The sequence below is a fragment of the Leptosomus discolor genome, chromosome 8 (assembly GCF_034619465.1).
Source record: "Leptosomus discolor isolate bLepDis1 chromosome 8, bLepDis1.hap2, whole genome shotgun sequence".
Taxonomy (NCBI): domain Eukaryota; kingdom Metazoa; phylum Chordata; class Aves; order Leptosomiformes; family Leptosomidae; genus Leptosomus; species Leptosomus discolor.
This window is the reverse complement of record NC_141398.1, coordinates 44,537,558-44,556,343: the sequence shown is the minus strand read 5'-3', so window position 1 is coordinate 44,556,343 and position 18,786 is coordinate 44,537,558. Positions and strand designations below refer to the sequence as shown.

The 18,786-nt window shown below is 36.3% G+C and overlaps 1 protein-coding gene across 1 annotated transcript in view; it reads right to left on the bottom strand.

The window, feature by feature from the left end:
* TOX3 (TOX high mobility group box family member 3) overlaps window positions 1-18,786 on the bottom strand; it is a 75,874-nt gene that overhangs the window by 19,972 nt on the left and 37,116 nt on the right. Inside the window, exons 2-3 of the mRNA XM_086469480.1 lie at window positions 4,630-4,695; window positions 495-749 (exon numbers count right to left, since the gene is read on the bottom strand). Coding sequence (XP_086325606.1) covers window positions 495-749; window positions 4,630-4,695 — 321 coding nt within the window. The remainder of the gene's footprint in view (window positions 1-494; window positions 750-4,629; window positions 4,696-18,786) is intronic.

The following is an 18,786-nucleotide window of genomic DNA, read 5'->3' as shown; positions in this document are numbered from 1 at the left end:
CAACTCTTGATGCCAGCGTCAACTATATAACACATTTTTGAATTTAAGCAGCATGTGGGATGCACATGATGCCAAGGGATATGGGCTTCCAAGCCCATTCCCCAAACCAAAATTCTGTGTTTATAAAGCCTGACTGCTTCTTTGTAAGAGATCTGTTCACATGCAGTATAACATTGCACTACACATTAACAACCACGTTTATCTTTCTGAATCCACCAATATTAAACCGTTAACCATTTGCCAAAGGCCTTAGGGAACAGAATAATAGCATATCATTGTTTGCTGCGTAACACTGACAACATGTGTCATCATTCATACAGAACACGCCTGCACATGATACAGAACATTGGCAAATGCTTGGTCAGGCTACAATACCAAGAAATCACACAGATTTTCTGAGAGGTCAATTAAAACTGATGGACAACACAAATCCACATTACTATGCTTTGACAGACAGTATTAGGCGACAGAAATGCACAAAGAACCAGACCTACCATATGCAATCCATTGCTGTGGATGATGCCGTCTTGCTCCACAAGATTTCGGGATATTGTAATTGAGGGAAGATCCAAGCTCTGGGGGGGAAACTGAGGTGTAAATTCATTTCCTTGTGCAGGCAGCTGGTCACCAAGGCCCTGAAAGGGCAGCAGTATATCTGCCATCCCCAGTGCAGGGTCTGACTCGGGTGGGGGGGTAATGGGTGGGATTTCGAACTCCTCGTCCCCAAGGCTTGGCGTATGGAACGTCTGCTAGAAAAGGACAGGACAAGGCAAACCATGTTAGGGCACACTGCTCTTAGCAACCACCTCCAGTCCAAATCTTGTTTTGTTCTCAAATGCAAACCTATGCCAACAAAATTTTAAAGTTTTGTATACTGAAGGGGTTTGTGGATCATTCTGATAGAAGATGTAAGTCTCATTATCATATGGCTTTAATGCAGTATCAGTATTAACAGTTTCTTAATGCGTACTTAATTAGCAACATCTGTCTTTGTTGTTAGTCTGAATATCAGCTACATTGGATTTGGCTATATAACAAATTGCCACTTTATTGATATGTTAGTAAAATAGCACAAACACATTAGATTACTCTCATGCTTCATAAAATACTGACAATTTTGTTGTACATACACATTAATTCAGCACTGACCACTTCACATCATTTGTTTCCTTTTTATCCACTAATAAACATGAAATATTATAATTCTGGCCTTTATTTTTTTTCTTTTCCATCGCAAAAATACAATGCACTCTTTTAAACAAGGGTTGTAATTTGGAAGACACACACACATAAAAGCTTCCAGTGCTTTCTGAAGCTAAATAGCTTTGTTTGAACAGTAGGTTTGTTACAAACTAAACACCTGTTAAGATGCCTTGAGCAAAAACATTTACTGCCAGTTATCTCCATGGTTTGCGCGTGTTTGTACGTGTGCATGTGTCTGTCAAAGATAATCTTTATTCAAGTAGAGTCTGTATCTGGCTTCAACACTGCTGACTTTTATTTGGGAAACAAATGAGCTATGCTTATTCAAATTTCTTGTGAGTTAAATGAACTTTCATATATTATTTCAGGTCCACTGCTACTTAATAATAGAAATTCAGTGCTTGAAATTAGGCCATTTTAAATGTACCCAAATCAGGACTGTCTTGATCAAATTGGGCAGTTGGCAATTCTAAAATAGACGCTCTTGTCTTGTTCCGGACATGCAAGGCTGCTCTGGGATTTGTTTGTTTGCGTTAGTTCAGGATTCGAGTTGGGGGCGGGGGGAATTGTTTTATGTATTATTTACATTGTTTGAAAGAGTGACTTAATGCCAGTTAATTTAAAAATGATATGTTCAGTGAAAGATCTCATTAACTGCTGCAAATTGTCATCCTTCAAACTGTTAATGATGATATAAATTAATAACCGCTTGAGAGAAGATGGAAACTAAAACACAAGAAAAACCTTTGCTTGCATATAGAACCTGTCAGCTGTCATTATTGGTCTCACACCAGAAATGATGAGGTCCCAGATTGCTGCAGTCTGCAGTACTGTCAAAGTCTGCTGAGACTCTACCCATCTTGCTCAAACTGCAAGACTGTAACTTAATTCCAGACGTGAAAGCTGGGCCTGGATTAGGGAGATGTTTGACTTCCTCGCTGCTATATTACAAAAGGTGTGAATTTTTCTTCCTGTGAACCCCATAGTTCACAAACACAAAGGGTGGATTGGCCAGGAGAAGTGGTTGGCTAATGAACATAACCCTATGGCTGCATTTGCAGTTATTTTGGCACTAATGTGGTCTAGTAACAGATGCAACTGTAATTTGTGACTCATTTGCTACCCCATTACTGCTTAATGAAATCTAACATATCACATTAACAATACGGATAAACACTCATTCTTGATATGTGGCATTTGGCTGTTTTCATTACCACTGTAATTAACACTTGAAATATTATTTCAATAAATATTTAAGATGCTTTAAAATGGGTCGTAGTAATCATGACATAGAGAGAGAAAACATAAAGCAAATGTGTGGCTTCTAAGCCTGAATGTGCTCTAGGATTACACTCTGAAGGCGTTGTTTACAGGAATAAAATGGGCTTCTAGCTCTGGAGTGCTCAGGCCCAAAATCAGTGAGAAAATGACATTCATGTTAATGTAAAAACACTATAATTAAATACATTGTAATGCAGTAATTGCAAAGTTAGGTTCACGCTTTAATGCAAACACTAACAATCATATTTTTATTCTGTGTTCAAGCAAAAGGTTCAGTGAAATCAGTATTATTATAGTACGTTTGAACCTCTCTTTACTTCACATCTTTATAAGATAGTAGTAATTATAAGAACTGAATCTTTTTTCCCCATCTAGTAGAATAACTCTAGGACAGCTGTATAAATATGTAACAAAGCTAGATAACAATACAATATTTTACTTAGAAAAATAGTATTCATCTTAATACTTATAGCTTACTACAAATGAGAGTGTAAATTGATGAATATTTTAACATTTTTTAAATGTGAGTTTAATTCTCACAATATAACTTGTCCAAATACGTATATATCTTTTTTAAAAAACATACAATGGACCTAAGATTGAGGATAAAATAGATGTAATCTAAGAAGAAAGCAAGCCCCTTAGTGAAGCAGTCTTAATTCCAAATCACTGGGCTATTCAGTCTGTAAAAAGAGCCTGAATAGTACACCATTTGGGATTACAGAAAGGTGCTGTTATGAGCAAAAGATGGTATAACATTTCTGGGATTTATCTTACCAATCACATTTTTTAAAGTTATTAACTTTTCAAATATTTATATCTTTCACATTTTTAAAAACAACTGTGTGCATGGTTAAATGCCATCTGTACCGAAATGTTCGAAACATTTGTTCCTTTTGATAAAAATGCAAATCTGGAGAACTGTTGTATCAACATATAACAGCCAATGTCTGACACGGTGAATTATCACAGCTGGAATTAAATTGTCTCTGAACAGCTGCTGGCAGCAGAGCTTTCATCAATGTTTGATTCAAATGTAGGAAAGAAATTCTACAGAAAGAAACATCATGTTGACATTACAGATGGGGTTTGTGTTCATTATCACAAATAACACCGGAGCTAGAGCCAAACAATATTCCCTTATCTAAGCGGTCTTGCTGGGTAAAAAGAGATGGTGACCATTGTATAAATGATTCATAAAATACGACTCTTAATTTTAACGTTCACATTTATTGTTACACCTTTCTGCTTATTTCCTCCAAGATCGCTTTTTAAAAAGTGCACAAGAACTCCTGCAACTGAATCGCCACTTACAAGATGTAACATCACGGCTGCCCAGCTTTCTAACCTTTCCTCATACTGGGAACATCATTTATGGCATGCGCTCTATATAAATACTTAGTTCTTGTTCTCCATATTGCAATGCACATTACTAGAAAGTGCATCCTGCACTTTCCCTTTGGAATAAGAGCTGTGGGGTTTTAGCAATGAGCAAAAGGTGTTTCTGTCTGAGGTCAGTATTAGCACATTGACAGTCTATTAAGTGGCTGTAAGGTGGAACCACTGTAATAAATACATGAAGACTGCCGTTGCCACACTTTTCTCCTGTTTCCATTCTCAAAGGCAGTGATCAAATACATCACCTCCACCACCCAGCCAGCCTCCACCAGCCTGGCCCCAGGCTTCGCTTCTGATCCTGGTCAGAAGTTCCTTTCACGCAGCACATACACTTCAGGCAACAAAGTTGGTTTGGGTTTTCTAACTTATACGAGTATTAAGAACCCAAATTAAAATGTTTGCGTCTATAACAGAAATTAGCACATTAGTGAGTAACGACTATTACTAAGCTTGCTTTCAAAGTATACACCTACTGTGCTTTTTATTTGTTTCCTTCTGCTTATAATTTTTTTCATACATAAAGCAGATTTGTTTCTATTGACATGCTATGTAAGTAAGAGCCTTATGGACAGCTAAATTGACTAGTAATGGAGAGCTGTCAGGTTATTTTCTTTCTCATTAAAGTCTTTATTTTGTGCTCCATAAAACACACAGAAATTCAGCACTTCACTCTTCATGCATTCCAAGTCTGTTAAATTATCACAGCAAAAAGCAGAATATGAGCATAGATAAAAGAAAAACATCTACCTCATTTGCAGCAAGAAATGCGTTGTTTGCCTCTGCCATGTTCATGTAGTTGTTATTGCTTCCAAACTGAAATAAAAATAAATATTTGGATTTTAATACATGCCACAATAAACTTTTCTTTACCCCATCACTGGCATAGAAAATGTTGGAAAAAAAAAAAAAAAAACAAACCAAAAAACGAACCCAAAACAACAAACAGATGAGATGTAATTTTGTAGATGTTCTTTGAAGTCATAACTAGATTGGATTTGACATTATTATTATTACATACTCTGCATCCCCAGATCTGTACATGGAAGATATCCAAGTCTATCTCTTCAACTTTCTTTGTCCATACAGCAAAGCCACCCCACAGATCTAGAGGTGACTTTGGAAATTAGGTGTCAGTTAGAAAGAGACTAGTCTCCAGAAAAGACATTTCAACTCTACCACATCTTTCCTGACATGCATTATAATTATTTCTGCAGATGATCCTGATCTGGAGGATTGCTGCAGCTAGAAGTAGCTGGTGTATTACTATTCCAAGTAGACCTGGTTTTAGAGATGAAGGTCAATACAGGGAAGAATGAGAATCTGCAGCGTTGTTCTTAAAATCCCACTCTTTCCACAAAACTAAAAAGCCAAACAATCTCCCTTTGTCTAACCTTCATTCCAGTTGAGCTCCCACGCCCCCAGTGAACATTAACACCAGAAGATTTTGCAAATCAGAGAAACCGTATCACACTGAGACCTTGAGATCTACCCAGGGTGGAGTGGGCCGAGTGCCCACTTGCTCCCACTGAGGTGCAACTCCTCTCACGAGTGATCTGAAAGGATCCTCTCAAGATGCCATGGAGTAATTTCCTCCAAATTCTCAAATATGAACATTTCTTAAAGAAGATAAGTACTTTTTCTTTTACAGACTGATCATAGAAAAGAAAGAGACTATCAGCCTTTGGTTAATAGGCACTTAGTGTGCCTTATTCCCTTAAATGGCACTTCCAAAAAGCAGGCAGGCTGGTAACTATTTCTGCACGTATTCCCAGAGCAGGCAGGCATCTAGACTCTTTGCTTCAAGGAACAGATACCACACAGGTTATGCAGCTACCACTAAAACACTAAATAACTGGCTTTCACATTTTCACATTTCTATTATCAGGCACAGTGCACACTGCTAAGTAAGAGCATCAACTGAGAGAAAAGTCCCCATGCTGTCTCTACAACATCCTGCCACATCACTGCTGCTAAATCCACACTAAGCATCCTTCCCTTAACTCCCATTTTTGAGTTCTGTAAATCGATTCTTTTCATGAAGGCTTTACATTATCTTGCCAGACCTTGGTGGACCTGTCTCCCGTGCCCTGCCCTAAAACCACAACAGCAAACACCACCAGCAGCATAAGCTCTGCAACAAGGTCATGGGGATGGGTAACCATGCACTTGCACAGATTGTTCTTTCCAAGCAAGAAACTCTGTTGTGCTTTCAGAGCAGCTGAATCTGTCCTGAAAGGAAAACCACTTTGTTCCAAGCTTAATTCGCTACTGCAGTACGTGATACTTGACTGTTTTCAGCAGGGAAGCATTTCAGACCCTGACAATCTCCAGTTCCTCCAGCATCCTAGAACAGTGGAGGGGCCAGGGTGATCCATTCAAGAAACACTCTTTCCCTGAAAATTCCAAAATCCACTTCTGGAAATAAGACCAAAAGTTAAAAGGAGGGGGAAAAAAAAAGGAGGAAACTATAGTGACAGAGGATGAAAAAAGGAAGATGAACACAAAGAATTGGAGACTCATTTATCTGAGGAATTGTCTGATTGACGAAACAGGACATCAACAAAATTAGAAGACAGTCATGGGGATGAAGGAACATGAGACGAGATTCCTCATTCTGAAGTAAGAAATTACATTTGTGTACTTAACGTGCTGAATCTTTCAACCTATAACACATGTTAAGGAACAGAGGCTTTCATGCAATAGGTAGGCTGCCTCATAGCTATCAAAACTCCGTTATCCCCAGCTATGCAGACATTCAGATAATGTCATCCGGTTTTTAAAAGCCCAGATGTCACCCATTTCTGGGGATTAAAAAATTCAAATTACTATTTTGGCCCATAAGGATGTGCGTGTGTGGATTTGTTGCATGAAGACATAGTACTTCAGCTCAACTGTGAGATCAACAGGATAGATTTTTTCATGTCAGTTAGTGGCAAACTAAGAAGGATTTACATGAAAAACTCAAATGGCTACAATAGAGCTGGTGTTTCTGCAGTAACAATAAAAAAGGAAATCAAGTTTCCAAATTACACCTCAGTGCAAAGGTACAATAAGGCAAGTACAGCCCTAACGCTGGACAAGTAAGTGGGAACAAACCCTATCCTGTTTTAATGAACTTAGTATCCTAGGGGTTCCAGTGCCTCAAAATGGAAATGTAGCTGAATTTACCTTGAAGATTAAAATTCCACGTTGTTTTGATCTAAATGTATTCCTCACACCACGGCTACTGCTGTTCTGATTGCCAAGTGGTTTTCTTCCTTTTTGTTTTATTAAGTAGAACAAAGGGGAAAGTGACGACATAATTTTCCATTTCATTAAAACTGTGGAAGCAAATGATGTAACGAGGAATGTCAAAGCTAAAAGTTATAAATACATATCCTTAGATTCATTTTGTTCTTGGGCTACAATATTTAAGACCCTATTGTGTATGACTCAGGCACTGATGTCAGAACCTGGCATATTTAGGCACTTGTTAGTATAGTTCATAACTAATATTATTTAAATTTATTTTTCATCTCTGAATTACAAATCCATTGAAGGCACAGAACAATTATCAGTGAGTATTTCTAAGATTAAACTTCCTTATTATCTAACAGTACCTATAACAACAAAAGAAAATAAAATGGTTATTATCTTAAGGACCTAAACAATTCAAAAAACAAATTAAGCTTAGAGTGAAATAAGAACTGGGTTAGAAATCCTCTTCTGAACAGTTAGTCTGCGAATGTAATTACTGAAGAAACTACAGCTAATCAGCTGTGAATTGTATCCATTAATTAGTATTTGCCCTGGAGAAATGAGAAAAATCAGTAACAATGTTAACACTGCAATGCACTGATGAGTACTGAAACACAGGGCCCTCAGCATTTAGTCAAGCAGGTGGCTCCAATGGTCCAAGTAATTTAAAAAGCTCACACCTGAAGTGCAGAGCTGGAATTACAAAGCACTTCTTGCATATCTTTGTATCTATATAAGGCTATAATTAATGGCTTTTAATTTAGAAACACTGTGATCAGCTGGGAACAGTTATAAATCATTCTAAATAGAACAAGGGTTTCTTGTCTATTTTAGTAAAATAATTTGGGAAAGATGTTTTTTGTGAAATGACTTGTTGCAGTCAACATTCTTCTCCATTTATTTTCTAAAGGATCCCTTCATCAGACCCCTCATAAACATCTCAGTGCATTGCTATAGTTGACAGCAGGCATACAAATTACAGGCGAGATCCAGCAATTTGGTCTGCCCAGGTTACACTGGTGGGATTGAACTGTTGAGTTTCCCTGGGACAGAGAGAGAGAAAGATGCAGCACCCAGTCCAGCTATCTTTTTGTTTTGTGCTGGTGTTGGGATGCTTTGCAAATTACTTAGCCTTAGCAATTGGCAAGGTTTTGCATAAACTTCTGCATCTAAAGATTTCAGAGCATCCTTGTTCTGTAACTGCGAAAGAATAAAACCTGTTCAGCTTTCTTTGTCAACATGTACCATTGCTTTAAAAACTGCTATTTGCTTCCTTTCATTTCAGGTGTTCAACAAACTCCATCTTAAGTTTTCATAAATATATTAAGCATGAGCATCACAACTTATGGCCACAGCAAACCAATGGAAACCACATCCATATGCTGATTTAATGAAATGGACTGCAAACGAACAACACCTCTTCTGAACTTCTTGTGGATCACAGCTTTCATTCTTCATGCAAACCACTGCATTAAAACTAGGACAGTTCAGTCCCCTACTCTTATGTTGCATGGGCAGTTGAATCTTGGCCCTACTGAAATCTGTAAGAACCAACATGAAGACTGTAATGATAGACTGGATGTTTGCCTACTCATACCTTGTACAAAGAATGTCAAGAAAATTGGTTATTTCTAAAATAACTTGTTGAAGCTCTTCTCTTAGCTTTGACTACCAAGCCTGAAGCCCAACATCTAGCCTTATTCATCTTTTCTAGGAAGGCTGTACATTTGCAAGGCTAAGGGAAAATTCATGTCCTCTATTCCTTCCCCAATACATGCCCTAATGAAGACCAAATCAACTCCTGCCCAGGATTGGGGATATACAAACTATATCCCTCCCCACTTCTACAAACTACACATTTTCATAGACCAAACCTCCTAGGCCAGATGTTATACCTGTTAGCATATCATGAGATTAGCTACTTTGAATTAGCACGGCACAATGCTACTTGGGTTTCCAAGCTACCCTTTGCACTCACCAGAGCTTAAAATTTGGTTGATTACGAAAGCTGAGACTAATGAATGGTTGTTTTAAGAAAGAAGTCTGATATGACGAATGTCACAGAAAACCTTGGCAGTTTGAGATAAAAATCAGTGATACAATGTCCACAGAGTTTGAATTCCTATCAAAAAAAAAAAAAATCTTCAGAAAATCTCAAAAGGTTAAATAGTGGCTACTGTCTGGGCTCTTCTTTTGCAACTGTGACTAGTCAAAAGCCAAGGCAAGAAATAAAACAAGAAAAAACAGAAGTTTACACCACCAAACCGTATTATCAAAAAAAAGCATGAAAAATAAAGGAAATAACTAATTTTGAAGGTGTTATGGACACACATTGAGTAACATTTTGAACCTATAAAAGTTAACGGGAATTTTGCTACTGATTTTAATGGAGAAATTATTTACTTACAACATGCAGTCATTAGTATTTATTACAACTTCCTACATTTCTGTCTTTAAATAAGCTCAATTGCGGTGCAACTCTAATCTGAAAAACAGAACTCACACCCACTATTCATGTCTTAAAAAGTGCAAACACAGAAATACATAAGTAACATAAAACCAGACACAGAGGAACCCAGACTTTTATCTGAGCATCTAAATGGAACAAAAATGGATTTTTAAAATACTAGTATTTTTATGCTCCACAGTAAAATTAGATTCATCAGGCAAATACATTAGATTTTCTAAGTAATTCTTTTTGTAACATTACTGCTTAATGTAATAGTGCAACCATGAGGAAGAAGAAACCATTGGAACGGTTACTGTTCCAGCACTGAATACCACCAAAACCATGGAATGTGACTAAATACCCCAAAAGAAAAATTCAAGCAAAATATATCCAGAACAGGAATGAAACACCTTTTATCATCTCCTCGTAACTAATCTGGAGACTTACATTTTGCTTAAAAGGAACGATTGCAATTCTACACTCAAAGGCTATATATCATATATCTGAGAATAAAATAATGAGTTATTATAGAATCCACTCCCCCCCCCTTGTTTTTTTTACTAAAGAAAGCCCTATCCCAACCCTTACTGCAAAACAGAATTCAGATTTAGTTATCATGACACTAACAGTCCTTTCAAAACACACTTTTAAAGTTTCTTGGCATAGTATCTCCAGAAAAAATTCTCATTAGCTTGATGCTGAACTACTACCTGCAGAACTAGCTCCAAACTAGTTCTGTCACAGCACTACATATCCGCTTGAATATGTATTTTAGATAGTTACACATCCAAATTCTATCATTTCTGATGCCAATTTACTGCTTATGAAAAATGGCAGCCTCAACTGATCACACCTACAGTATTTCTGCAATAAAATGAGAAGCCATATGGCCATTAATAAAACAATTCTTTTATGGTGTGAGCATGCTTGTATTTTTTATGTAGAATAATATCTACTTGCACAAATATACATTATGGCAAGGATCTCATTTCTATCTTCATATTTGGTAAATTAATTCCTCTGAGGTTACACTATCCTGATGAGTAAAAAGAAAGATAACGATCCCAAAAGATGTAATTACAGACCAAAACTAAATTACTTTGCAGGTCTAAGTACTGTATCTTAATAATTTCACTGGAGAACATCTTCACTGCATTGGGGCAAATTTGATTTTGCTGCCTGACCAACAATTACAGCACTGGCAAATACAATGTCTGATAAGGACATCAATTAAGAATAAGCATTGTGTTATTTAAAAAAAAAAATTCATCATGTTCACAGCCTGTCTGATTGAATGAAATGCCAAATTAAATTAATGGAGATTGCTAAGTCTAGCTGGCTGGTGGGGAACCATGCAGAAAGTGGGACAGCATAGACAATAAACTGTCTGTAATTAAAAGATGAGAAGCTGGACTAATGCTACTTCAGCCTGATTACTCCAAACAAAACAATATACACTAAAATTATTCTGGCAACAGAAGTAGATGGAGTGGGAGGAGGGTTGGGAGAGGTGTTTTTTTTTTCTTAATAATATCAACTATCACCATCTATGAACAGCAGTGTCCTCACCAGATGTATTAAATTAAATATTGGGGTTTTTTCTCATCAGGAAACACAATTTATTTTCTAATGAATGTAAAAATAACAGATGAGAATTCTCCAATCATTTCTGTTCTATACAGATATCCAGCTAAACTTTGTAGAGGCTTTACTTTTAAGTATGATGTGTTCATAGCAGGAGCAAAGTGTTCTCTTCTGGAAGAGCAAGTCCTTCATGACAGTTTCAATACTTCAGAAGCAGTAGGTGGTATTCATATTATTTAATAAAATACAAATATTCTATTTTGGTTTTGCTACTAGAAATGATGAGGCAGATTTTAGTAGTTTGTTCACAGATGCAACATCACTAAAGTTGTTAGCAATTTATATCATTATAAGCAAATGAAGCCTCTTTTAAAACCTGAATTTCAAAACCTTGTAAATAAAGAAGTAATTTTATTTCACAATGAATGCAAAATGGTATCCTCAATTTTAATACTACATAGCTACTACCCGCAGAAATTTCTGTACTTCTGTTACAGAATGCTAACATTTTGGAAGAAATGGCACGCACTGCAAGATGCAAGAAATATTATTTACCATAGACAACATGCAGCTATTGGAAACTAAGGATTGAGTCATTGAGCATAAAGGCGATGCAGAGTTGGACCAGATGCAGTCAAAAGGCTGCCCATTTGGGTCAGCCTTTGACCAAATGTCAGTAAGCAGATAACGTATCCCAGTTACATGAAAGATCAAACCGCTATACGCATATGTGCACCAGGGTACGGATATGTGCACAGAGACAACGCTTTTGTCAGCAAAAGACACAATTTCTTAAGAATTTCACAAAGTACTGGACCACTAGGTAACATGTATTATATATGCCAAGTTCATACTTGAGCCTTTCCATCCATATTCTTACAGCATATTTATGATTAGTGATTATTATAGGATAGTACAATAGAAATCAGCTTTCTGAGATAGATTACAGTATTATTCTTATTTTCAGTAGAAAATATCTTCTGGAAGTGGGTTCATACCCTGCTACATCCTGCCTGCAAATTTTCTAGGAAAGATCTTCATGTACAGGTGAAAAACTACCTGGGAAGTGTTAGCCTTGGTGATTTTGGCCACCGGAACTTACTACACAACAGTTATTTCTTTCTGTTTCTTCCACATCAGGATTTTCTAACACACCACATCAGGATCTTGCAATATCAGGAGGAAATGCAGTTGAAAACAAAAGGGGTCCCTATAGGGGATTTCACACCAGAAAGCTTAATTTTCTTAAGAACACATTACTGATGAGCAACTATCCAACAACAGACAGGAACACAAATTTGTTAAAATAAATGTATCTAAGTACTCAGTTTTGCAGTCACATCCCCAATGCTGAATTTTAGGCAAATGAATAATCTCATTAGTGGTTCATTAATTATTGAATCTGTACATAAGTATCTGTACGTCCATACATTTAACAGTCTTTTGATATTTAAAATCTTAAAAGCCTTTAATTCACGGGACCATTTAGATTCCAATTTTTTAAGTCTTAAACATCTGTCACACTATTTGTCATATATATGTTTATATATGTATGTCTATGCATGTATATATGTATACACACACATTCTCTACTCTGCTTAGAGCCAAAAAAAAAAATCTCTGTGGGATAAAATACTTCAGCAAGATCCTAAGGAAAAATAGACATTTATATTTTATTCATATATCCTCAAATCTCCATCAAGACACACTGTTTGCAGATAGTACAGATTTAAAAGTTTTAGGAAAGCAATTAGAATGAAAACATTCGAAGTTACTTTTAAAGCTTTCAGCCATCAAATAAAGAAGTTCAACAATAACAATAAAAAGCACTCACTTCATCTCTCTAATTCCAGCCAAACTCTTTAATATGAACTCCTTCAGTGAATTCCATGGCCAAAAGCAGTAACTGAATGATATTTTGCAAAGCATGATACTATGCGAGACTCGGGAACAGTAACAAAAGGAATATTTAATGGTCTCATGTTAGACATTTTCAGATCTCTTAAGAAGGATACAGTCTATAAAAGTTTTTATATGCAAGAAGTAACTTTGTATGAATATGCACAGTATTATAATTCTGTTGACTGACAGTCAAGGCAATTCAATATATGCCAGATTTTTAATGCTACTTATTCCATATTTAAATGCATAAATAGTAAAAGCTGGTCCAAAGTGCAGTCCTGGTCCTAAAATTTATACAAGATTAAGGTGTTATAAAATTAGTCTGAATCTTGAAAGTTCTTTCCATTACAAACATACCAAATATTTTGCCGTCACATGTTCAAAGAACTTCAGTTTATCATTTTGTCTCTTTGGAGACAAGAATGGATTTTCCATTCTGCCCACATTGACTTCAAAGGTAGTAACATGGAGAATCAAACACAAATTCTGGGTATATCTCTGCATCCGCCTACATATACTAAGACTACTTTTTCTCTGTACAAGGCTAATACAAATATCAAACTTGGACCAATCCACTAAGTTTCACATATAAAAGACTCCACAAGACCTATAGATGCTACTTCAAAGAGTTCTGAAGTACATTCACAATCATTCCACCTTGTTGTTGCCTGAAGCTTAAAATATGGGAAGAGACCAAATGTTAAGACAAACACATTCAGTAACAAAGCCAAGGAGAGGTCCCTGTGGTTTAAGAATTTGTCTAAAAATATATGAATATTTAAAGAACATGTTTTCTTTCTTTGCTTTCTAACCTAAAGATATTTGCAGTGATGAACTACAAAATTATTTTTCTGATCACTCTCATGAGCACGTATTTGTTGCTGGAATAAACGAGATCAGACATAAATGTCATGGAATGAGTATACTGCTGAAATGCGAGAAAAACGTACTTATATGGCTAGGTCTCGTGTTTATATATATTTTTCTACAACTTTGTAGCAACTTATATTCCAAATGAGAAAGGTCTTATCAAATATGCAGTTTCACAGCATCCATCCAATGTATGCATTTTATACACTTCCCTGAACAGCTCAAACTATACACAAGATCTTAGTTCTGATGACATCAGAGGACAGATGGTGGTTAAATTACGCTTTTTTCCACAGCTGCTCTAAAGAACTGAAGCAAGGGTGAAGCACAATTGCTCCCTTTCCACAGCCCTGTGAGAGGGTGGAAATGACTCTATTCTCCATGACATTTACCGAATGGAAGATCAACAGCTTCTCAGAATGGCCTCAACACATGGAACTGCAAAGTAACTTGCATAAAGACCCAAACCAAAACTGTGGACCTGATTCTGGGTCTGCCCATCCAATCCACCTTTCCACGCCCCTCCAGGCTACAATAGCAGCACTGACACCAGCACCTGGTGCCATGACTGGAGGCTGCTAGCTTGTGCCCTGCTCGGGAACAGCCAGTGAGGTCCTGAGAGAGCAGCACCATGCCCCCTCCTGCCCTAATACACCATGGTCAGTGTTAAGAGCCCTTCTTTAACTCCCCCTAAGCAGGGGTATAAGACAACTCTACACCTCTATTTGAGCATCCTTTCACCCCCAGCAATTTATTTTTAACTGCTGTAAGGGGTACTTTTACAGGTTTTTTTTTTTTTTTCGGAGGGAAAAATGCACAAATACAGAACTGTTCTTGCCACATGAACATTTCTGTTTCACTTTCCTCTTCGAGGCATTAAGTTCATACAACCAAAGTGTTAATCATGTCTACCCCCTCATTTATTTTATATAAACTGTCTAAGCATTGAGTCTAAGCATTTCTTAACATAATGACAGCATTTTATTCTTAGAATCCCAAGAAATAGTTTTATATCACTATATTCAAGATTACTGTAACATTTTCTCACACGAATTCATAGTGATGTGATTATACTGCAGTTGGGCTGTAAGTAGCTTTTCTTAGAATCTTATATCAAATTTCACTCACTCCAGCAAAAATTGTAAATTCCATTCTAGACTGTGATTCAGCTCTACTACACTAGCAAATTATATCAAGTTTTAAATATAAAATTGATAGAGAAAGGATGAAGCAGATGTAGACATTTTATAATAATCATAATGGAGGACCAGTCAAGCCGCTCTCAGGCTAAAATCAGTACATGCATAAAATCTTAATTATCTCAGCTCTCAGTTGCGTTGATACCATGGGTTCCCGCCTTTTTTCTGAAATTAAATACTTTCCACTTTAGAAATATTAATCATAACCAAATAGAAAAATAGCTTTTTTTAAACATCTAAATTAATTCTACTTCATGATATGCAAGGCTGTATGAAGCAAGTCATCTATCGCAAAGACAGCCTGTAGGATGCAACTGCTCTTACTACACACATACCCAAACGAGAAACAGAGAAAAGCCACCCAGAAATATAGCAACTCCAGCACTAGACTAAGTGATGGATACCCTCAACCAAAGCTCTATGCTGCAGCATGCAATAAGCAATGCCCTTCTATGTGGGAAGAACAGGAAAGCATAGATAAGGCTCAAGGATATCATATGCTAACCTTGTAAGAACAGGGGTTGTACGAGAAAATGACTGACAGGCACAAGATTTGGGAATTTTTCTCAGGTGAAGATGCTTTCCAATTTGGAAAAATTATGTGTGTCAATACAATATAGTTTATAGATGCATTTTGGAAACAGACACATAACACATCACTTCCTCCTGTTTCTTTATCTTACATCAACCTTAAACCTGCAGGATTTCTCTACTGCTTTTAGCGGGGGCACTGGATTACAAATCCCACAGTAGGGAGGCCTCTGGAGAGTCTTCAGCAACAAGTAACTTTATTTAAACGTGCAAGATTGAATTGGATGCAATGCTCTGCAATAAAAGTAGAGGAGAATTAAACTGAAGAGTAGAATAATCCCTCATGCTAGTTTGTATTCCTAATTTACGCTGAAACTAATCAGGCTTAATTTATCTATCTTTAGCTTCCCACTGTTTCATTCCAACCTAAAGGCAACATTTTGGACAGCAGAAACTTTATTTTGCAGGTGAGTAACCTACTTTAATTGTATTTTCTTCCATTACTACAGTGTAGCATTTTCTTCACTTAATTGGGTCACTGTACTTCTTCTTATAAGTGGGCACAGAAATTACTTCTGATATCGATTGCAGCCCCTGAGGTTCTGCTGAGAGTTGAGGACACACAAAGGATACACAGAAAATTCCATTTATGACGAGTGAAATGAATAAAGTTTCACTCAAAACCTTCACTGCCAGTAATAAAACCCCCCACGAAAATCCTAATGTTAAAATATTGAAATCTCACATTAAGAAAATTAATGCCAGTTAAGAAAAAATCAGGTTTCTCTGTTTATAATCTTATTTCATATGCAACCTGACAAATAGCCTCACATATGCAGCACTGGAAATGCCTAGAACCATTTGACAGCAGGCCTCTCAAATCTTCAGGTGATCTTCAGCACTGAGTTTCAAAATACTAACTACTAATTAGTGCTAAAATTAAGTGCATATTAAAAAGCAACACCAGGTATCTCAGTAATGTAATTTCTCCTCATAATTTTCAGATGTCGTAGAAAAAAAACCAGCGTTTCTTTAATATAAGACTAAAAGTGGCAATAAAATTCTCTTGAACAGTCAAGTACTACCCTTCATGTCTTGATGTAGGCAAGCTTGAGCTTTGATACATGCAAATTCTTTAATTTCTTTTCTTGAACTACAAAAGACCCCAGATCCTAGGGGCATTTCTGCTGTCAAGCTGTTCCACAGCTCACAACTCACCCTCTGAAAATATTCTCCTAATTTAGTGGACTGAGACAATTCAGTGCCTTATGCTATTCACACCAAAGATGTTCAAGAAGTTGAATACTTTAGTTGAATCTAAAATAATCAAATTTAGCTTTAGTATGAATTCAAACTAGATGTATGAATTAGCTGCAATCTCTTAACGAACTTTCTTTGAATGTTCAGAAATTATGCAAGATATTCCTAGGAATACCTGTTAATTACAAGCCAGGTTAACAATTGGAGGTCAAAGGGGAAAAGTCATAAGCTCAGATTCATGTAGCACTCTTAAGTTTTCCTTACTAACTTATGGCATGATGGTGATCTGAGCTCTAAAGAAACATCTCTTTGGGTGTCTCTGAGACAGTATTTCTGATACAGAAACAATTCTGTTGGAACAAAACTAGTACTTTGTACCATAACCATGTGCTCCTGGTTATGGCAGGAGGCAGATGCCTCCTACAACTAGGAGCAAAATCCTGGGAGTTCTCTCATTTTTGTAATTTATAATTGCATCCCACCTTTAGAATAGAAAACAGGAATCTTTGCATACTACAAGTGAGGCTTGGACTCAGCACACTCAGAAAATCCTGTATATTTGGGGTTTTTTTTCCAGATACCGAGGGCTAAAGCCATCTCATTACTGTATTATGTTTTGGATCACAGGAAACCTTTAGCTAAGTTTTATGACGCCGACAGATTATGTTTCTTTGACAGCAAAATTGCATAAGAGTTGAGAACTACTAATCCCATGTCCAGTTCTGGTAAGCAAGTGGAACAATGCAAAAACCATGCAAGGGAGCATGAAACATGAATATCGCTTTTTATGTTCTCAGGAAGAGCAAATCACAGGAAATCCACAAGGTTTGTTGCTTCATTGTCTGCAAAACTGGGAAGATTTTGTTCTACCATAACATTTCTCAGTCATTTTTTCTACCTGAATTGGGAGACACTGCACATTGTTAGTGTGAATGCAATGAAGAAGGCAGGAACAGAGAAATAGCATGTGACGTTCTGGAAGATCTCTTGCCACCAAAAGAGGAAAATACCATCCGAGGGTGGGGAAATAACAAATTGGTCACAGTAAAAACTAAATGGTATTATAAAGCATGACTTTCTCTTCATTCCTATAAGCATCTAGAATAATTTCTGATAATATTTTATTGTCCAGTGATTTTTAGACTTAAAAAATAATAAATAATATATATTAAATAATTTTAAAATATCTTTAAAAATATTTTATTGTCCAGTGATTTTTAGACTTAAAAACCCTTGAACCTAAACCAAACCACCCTCGAGATAATGGTTTTGCCTGTAATTGCTTGTCTGATCTGCCCTGGAATTATTACAACAGTTCTCCAGTGAAAGAGAACTATTTTTTTTTAGTTCAAGTTAAAAAAGATAATTTTTGCTAATCAAAACAAGGTTGCTCAATGGTATTGTCAAAACTTGTTAAGAACAACATAAAAAAACTTTTATGTATTTTAACGGGAGAACTGAGTTGTCAAATATGATATACATAGTCTGGTTTTGAGAGGAATGATACAAATTGATACAAAAGTGCTATAAAATGATCTACAAGTGCTGGGTACTAGGAGACAGAGAAATTGTGGAAGAAAGGCTCATAGAAAGGTATAGTAAGACAATGATTACCAGAGAAGGAATATAAAAATTTCCTTATCTATCTGATAAGCTAAAGATAAAAACTGGTAAAAGGGATGAAAATAAATTGAGGAAAGATTAAGGGAGAGGTATTCAAAATTAAAAAAAAAAAAGGTTTAGAAGCTTGTGGTATCTTGTAAAACATGCTTTTGAGAGTACCTAGAAGCAATTCAAAGAATATTATTTATATACACTTTCATATAAACGTTTTTTCATATTTGTAACAGTGAATATGAAATTTAAATTAAT